Source organism: Etheostoma cragini, chromosome 9 (assembly GCF_013103735.1).
Source record: "Etheostoma cragini isolate CJK2018 chromosome 9, CSU_Ecrag_1.0, whole genome shotgun sequence".
NCBI lineage: Eukaryota > Metazoa > Chordata > Actinopteri > Perciformes > Percidae > Etheostoma > Etheostoma cragini.
In genome coordinates this window covers 20,306,939-20,313,994 of record NC_048415.1, presented here as the reverse complement: position 1 = coordinate 20,313,994, position 7,056 = coordinate 20,306,939, and the positions used below count along the sequence as shown (strand labels likewise).

The 7,056-nt window shown below is 42.8% G+C and overlaps 1 protein-coding gene across 3 annotated transcripts in view; it reads right to left on the bottom strand.

The window, feature by feature from the left end:
- Positions 1-7,056, bottom strand: part of ralgps2 (Ral GEF with PH domain and SH3 binding motif 2) — a 74,643-nt gene that overhangs the window by 26,639 nt on the left and 40,948 nt on the right. For all 3 annotated transcript variants that reach the window (XM_034881153.1, XM_034881155.1, XM_034881154.1), the window contains 4 exons: positions 6,185-6,268; positions 2,915-3,004; positions 2,721-2,813; positions 604-730 (listed from right to left, as the gene is read on the bottom strand). In XM_034881153.1, the coding sequence (XP_034737044.1) occupies positions 604-730; positions 2,721-2,813; positions 2,915-3,004; positions 6,185-6,268 (394 nt within the window). The remainder of the gene's footprint in view (positions 1-603; positions 731-2,720; positions 2,814-2,914; positions 3,005-6,184; positions 6,269-7,056) is intronic.

Below are 7,056 nucleotides of genomic sequence, written 5' to 3'. Positions count from 1 at the left end.
CACACACACACACACACACACACACACACACACACACACACACACACACACACACACACACACACACACACACTCTTAGATCACAGTGAGTGTTTTCCTTGCAAAACTCATCAGGGATTCATGTGTGCTGCCATACTGTGGAGCCGTAAGAAAGATATTAATATTTAAGGAGAGGACGGAGAAATATATCTTTCTTTTCCTCACTGATTTGTGGTTTTGTTCCAGCTACTTCGAGATGTTTTGCAACAGAGCATTAAATTTATGTTAGACATTTCTCTACTGCAAGAAATCCAGTTAAGCCAGGAAAAAAGAATGTAAAAGCAGTGTAAACATTTAGAAGCTACAGTGGTAACAAGGGGCTTACTGTAAGAAGTACTGAGAGGACAGAAAAAGGAGGAAGAGTCGATAAAACGTAAATGATGATGCCTGATGATGGTGCTGCTCAATAATCCATGAGACAACGGCTCCAGACACACATGCAGAGGCAGTTTGCTTCCTGATTAGTCGTTAGGTTAGCCTTTGACCCGTAAAGATAACAAGCTAAAAGTAACGCATCTTAGTGCATCCTCCAAAGATCATGTTGTGTGTGTCTGTGTCTGTTACCTAGGTATGGTATGCAGGAGACCATGCTCTGGCTGCTTATGAAGTCTCTCAGACGTTTATAGTTGTCTTCTTTGGACATCAGGTAGTCAAGGCGATCAAACGTTGCCTTGTCCTTCCGACTCAGTAACTGTGAGAAAGAAAGGGTAAGAAAGACAAAGAATGAGAGCATTAAATATAAATAAATGGCAATAATATTAGCAACACATACAGGCTAGAGTATGTCACTAAATACAGTGACCTAGTTTAAGGCACCTTCACTCAGGCCACAATGCCAGAGCACAGAAGCATGCAGATTTCCAGATAGAGACATGCTGTTTGCAAGCTTGTGTGTGTGTGTGTGTGTCTGTGTGTGTGTGTGTGTGTGTGTGTGTGTGTGTGTGTGTGTCTGTCTGTTTGTCCAATGGTAAGAGAGAGCTGCAGTGCAGAGTCACAGAAAATTTTAAAAAGTTGTGACAATGGCAGAGCTTACTAATGATATGTGCAGAGAATACGTATTTGTGCATGTCAATGTATGCCCATCTGTTTACTAAGAAGCAGGTGAGCCAGCAACGGCATTTGCTGACAGGCTAAAATATTCTCCTGTGGTTTGGTGGAGAAAAGAAATTTCCACCATTACATCAGAGCATCATCATGACATTATGTAAGCTTCAGAAAAGGCAAAAGTACTCACTTCCTGTACTCAAGTAGAAGTACAGATACTTTTGTTAAAAATGACTCTGGTAAAAGTAGAAGTACTGATTTTACTTCTTTACTTAAGTAAAAGTAACAAAGTACAGGCTTGGTAATGTACTTAAAGTATAAAAAGCAAAAGTATCCTTGTGAATGACAACCATTCTTATGCAAAACTACCTGGACCACATGAATGTTACTAGAGTGCAAGCTGAGAAACTTCATTGGACATGGAAAAAAAGGCTCTTTATACGCCCTTGGCTACATTTTAAATGGATGTCCGCCAATAGGCCTAAAACATCACGTATAAAATGAATGTGACAGAGACTGGGACTCCAGGTTAATACGATTTTGACTGAGTAACAATATATGAATTTAATTGTGATTCTGTGAGAATTCACAGATGCAGTTTCTCTTTTTTGATCTTCCCCTCAACATGTAAAGGAATCTACATGTATGTGTGTGTGCTCGAATATGGCTTCTGGAAAGAAAATAAAGGATAAAATACAAGGATTTACCGCAAATGAATGCCGCGGTATATTCCCATCCAATTAGATTGAATTCGGTATTGATGAAGCAAACAATAATAATGGTAACTCCAGTGAAATTATTTGAAACTTAGTGCGATAGTGAGGACTAGATTAGGACTGTATTTGTAGCGGATTCTGGTTTCCAACTTTGCCCCAGGCGTGTCTGTTGAAACACGGACAGAGACAACTTCTCTCTTTTGATGCTATATTACAATCAAGCAACAGTACAAACATGGGTAGCTCTGCTATGGCTCACAATCACACCTGATAGACGACCTTTTGTAAAAAACTAAAGTAACGAGCCAATTTTGTAAAGTGTAAGGAGTAGAAAGTACCGAAATTTGTGTTAAAATGTAAAGAGTAAAAGTAAAAAGTCCCCACAAGAAGAAAAAGTAAAAATATCTTCAAAATCTAATTAAGTACAGTTACGAAGTATTTGTACTTTATTCTTTCCACTCTGTTAAACTCCACATCTCCATTAAGAACACTGAAAAAGATCCGAATCCCTCATCCATACGTACATTTTAAAATGGATACGGATACATATCCCTCATAAAAAAAGGTCTACAAAATGAATGTGTTCCCGCTCTAAATCTGCATGAAGGTCTGGGTATGTCAGCATAGGAGGGCCTGACAGACAAATTAGGATACTGCCTTCCCTTAACCATTCTTTGCTTGAGGTTTATGTTTGTTAAATTATCATTTTATCTCATGAAAAGGGGCAAACTTATAGTTTTCTAAACAGTTTATTTTTTTCCATTCTCATCTTGTCATGTAACTTGTTTGGTGGTTTTTAATTGCCCTTTGTTTATGTGTCTAGTGTTTTGGTACAGATCTGTTTGACATCCCTGTTTATTGACAGCACCCTACTTCCTACTTACAAACCAGACTTGTTCAAACGAAGGTAAATATACTCACCGCCCATGTTTTGGTAAGCCTGAAGATGGGGGCACTTTGTAACGCTGACACAACAGCCATGACCGCATGGAGGTTGTTCATGTCACAAAGTTTCTGTTGAAAAAGTTCAAAGAGGATACATTAAGATGGATTTACTATGCAAACATTCCTAAAGGTCAGAACAACAATGGCATGTTATGCGTGGATGTGTGTACCTTGGCAGTGCGAATGTACAGACTCAGCACCTCCGCTCGGATCTTCAGCGTCTGCGCGTGGAGGATCTCTCGTACCACCCAGAAACTCGTCTAGAAAAGAAGAAAAAATGCACACCAACATTGATTACGGCACAAAGCAACCCTCACAAACTTCCCTAAAACAGACCCAGGATGCTGATAACACCAAAAACCTTTTTGTCTTTCATGTGTTATACTCTCCAAAGCGCAATGAGGATTGCAGGTGTGTACAAAGAAAAACAGTGTGTTTTGTTAAATCTCCAGTCTCTGAGCCCAGAGCCAAGGCCTGCAGACAGCCACGACAACTCTGGGCTAGAAGCAGCACAAAGCCGAATGGGAGAGCACGGGACAGACTGCTAACAGGAACGCTCCATTAGAGTCGATTAAGTTGTAGTTCGAGGAAAAACAAGAGTATCAGAAGGAAAAACTGACTGACTTCAACCGATTACACAACAGCTACACACCATAACTCCTAACATGTCAACCGAGAAAGGAGGACGAGTGTATGTGTTCAGAGTACTTGGCCAGGCTGAGAGTGACGTCGGAAACCTGTCTCTTTGGGGAGAATGCTGGTAAGCCAAAAGGTCTGATCACACACAACACACACACACGCCAGTGAATCAATCAGTGTTGAAGCTCTGGCGAGAGGGAATGGAAAGAAGAAAAGGCAAAGAACAAGGCAAGAAAGGAGGTAATGGGAGGGGAATTAGTTTCAACGCTGCGGGACTCTTAGGGCTTTCAAAGCCCACAGCTGTCTGCACACAGTGTTCTGATAAGAGCCTCCGAGGCAGACTGACCATCTCTACCTTTTCTTCTTCTAACGCAGACTTTTGGAATTCTTTTCTCCTGCTCTTCCATGCTTTCTTACAGCTGTTTTTGCCTGCTTTTCCCCCCTGAAAACACCCCCTAGACTTGTTTGTTGTTTCAGGGAAGAGGTGAGGAGCTGAGGATTGAAGAGATAAATTCATCCAACTACTCACCCGCTCTCTCTCTTCCCGTCGCCTCTTATAAACACATGATACACACGCAAGCTCAATCTACGCAGGTATAATATCCCCGGGAAACAGCCATATGGGTTTCATTTTCACCATTTCATGAAGAAGTCTAAACAAGATGAGGGAGTGATGAAAGTAAACAGACGACACAGAGATGGTGTACTTCCTGACTTCCACTGGCTACTACTTTAATTTGGATCTCTTGCCGTGAGACAGTGACCTCACGTGATCACCAGATAACAGCAGTTTACAGTAGACAGGAGTTTCCATTGCCTGTAAAACGTGATTCCAATCTGGGAGCAAGACATGCTGCCGCTTCACATCTAGTTTCCTCAGTGGTCTAACCTGACAACTGGCTTGTGTCCTCCGCAACTGCACAGCGGTGAGATCACTCAGGATGGCAGTGTTCTGCATTCAAGTGTTTATGTGCGACTGAGCGAGGGTTTTAGGGGATACAGAGGTTAGACCTATCTCAATAAAGCTTATATTATGTCCTGAAGCAAAGGTTGTGTCTTTTGGGGGCTGTGTTTATGAGCGCATCAAGGCCTCCAGATGGAGCTGCGAGGCCCCAGCGCTTCAATAATCATAAATAAGCGGAAGACAGATCCAGCCACTATGCTCATAGCTGTGGATCCACTCATTTAACGGACTCAGGGGAGGAAGGGAAGGGACGGAGATGAAGATCTGGCCAAAAATGACGGGGACTACAGCTGACTTTGGTCTTTGATACTACTATTTACTGCTGTGGCTCTTTGTACTACATATGTAATCTTACAGCGCAGCATTTGAGCGGCTGCTCGGTTGGATGCTTCACTTAAGGACGCAATAAGGTTGCTTTGTTGCCGGTGGTTGCGCACATTTCTCTGGCCGTTGTGCGTGATGTAGCAACTTTCCTAGCAGGCTGAGCCAGGCTCCCAGCTCCTCTCTAGATGCTACATTGGATCTGCTAACCTGGCGACGACACATGATGTGCCTTGTCTTATTTTTGTCTTATTCTGCCACTGGTTGGCTTACCCTGTTATTCTTATCCCAACCAATCCCCAGTCCTCATGCCTAAACCTAACTACGTTGACATGTCAAGCAGATGTGATGTAGCATTTACCCAATCACATCGCCTCCTGGATGTGTGACGGCTAGACAAGAAAAAGGGGACACGCCGAATCTCTAGATGAGCCTCAGCCGCGCCTGATCGAACTGCATTTATAGTTAGATGAAGATGTGAGGAAGAAAATACCCGGAACCAAGTAATTGCCGGGTCTATCCATCTAGTGTAGTCTATTTCCATTTGGTTATAATCACCACTGATTCTGTATTACTGCTGTAATGATTTCTGATTACTTTTTGACTACTGTAAGCAAGCTGCTCGTCTCTGCCCAAAACCCAACAAGACAGATTACTGTGCATTGATCATAACGGGTAGTCTGTCCTTGCCTCCTGCAAAATAAACTGGCCAGTTCTCTTTTGTTCCCAGAGCGCAATACCAACAAAACAAGGACTGAAGGAGGGGAATATGGCTTCAGTTCATTCTAAGGAGCTTTCTGGGACTCTCTGCCCTCCCAATCCAAGTCCCATTTTTCAAAGAAGCTCATTTCCTTGGCTCCCAGCAGCTGAAATGTGTGCAGCTAACACTTTGAATCACCGTTTGGAATCTGCTATACAAGGAGAAGTTTCCACGGCAACACATTCTTGTTAGATCATCTCATATTTTTACTGGAGGGCAGTAAAGTGGGTCTTAAAGGACCCTGGCAATAAGACTGGGAAGGGGATTTAAGGGCATGGGCGCCCTTTACATCATTACCCTCAACTTCCTGTTGATGACTTCACAGGGCACTGGGGGAGCATGCCACACACTCCTGAATACATTTGGAAATGTTCCTACACATGCTGCACCAGCATGCAGGATCACATTAATAACTTCATAAATGCCAGAACCAAGGAACAGCTGAGGACAAAATTCCCCTAGGGACTATCCATGGTGTATATGATTAGCAGGAAGGAGATGTTGAGATTATTAGGCGCTGAATGAGAAGCAGGGCTTCAATAACAACCACTTCTTGGAGAGCGTGGATGAGGATTTAGTGCTTGGAGGATGGAAGCAGAGGACACGATGGAAAGAGGAGCCGTAATCTCCATTCCTAGATGACCACGGCTCATAAATCTTTAACATTGCAACAGGGCCTGTTTTTTTTTTCCTCTCTCGTTTTGGGTGAGACCTGAAGTAGAACTGAATGTGACACAAACCGTGCATGCATCTCACCTGGTTGAACCTGCGAGTGAAGGCCACAACATTTGGAGCAGAGCTGTGCTTCTCCTTCTTGTTCCAGCCGCAGCTCGACAACTCCTGAAAACATACAAACAGTCAGGGAAACTGACATCATGCACTTTAGCCAAAATATTATTTTTTTGTACATGCCAGCATTTTACAGAATGTACTAAATCCCTACAGTCAAGTCAGGGGTCACTCAGTGGTAAGGGGAGAGGAGGCAGAGAACAGGATGTGATAGGAGAGAAGATGAGAGAGGAAGAGAGGCTGAGGACAAGATAAACAAGCATGTGAAGCTATGCAGGAACACGCTCTGCCTCAGTACGAAGCTCAGCACTCAACACTGATTTAAACTACTCCCAGGTTCAACCAAACTACGCACCGACTCCTGAATTCAAGAATTCAACCTCAAGACTTGAGTTTTTTTTATGGCAACTCAGAACCTTGAGTTGCCATAACAGAAAAACCAAGCTTCACTAAAAACATTAATGGGCACTTCTACTCTTACATTAATTAAAATGTAATTTCTGTTTATTTCAACCTGGACACTAATTCCCCATATATTTGTGTCTAATAAACTGATGTGGACAAAAATCTTTGAAATTGGTCCAGTACTGAGCACTAGGGCTGGAACCGGCCGCCGCTAACCTTGCTACAATGTAATCCTATGGGTCTGTAATCCTATGCAACCTTGATTTTTGATCACTTAATAGTCTTTGCTTTTGCCAATGACAGTCTCAAATTGTTATCAAACGTGTCAACATTATTGATCTTGCTCGACGTGTGGAGTGTGGAACAGGAGTCAGGTGAGGGAGGTGTAAGGTGTCCCGGAAGTTTTGGAGTACAGAATTTAGAGGCTTGTGTAA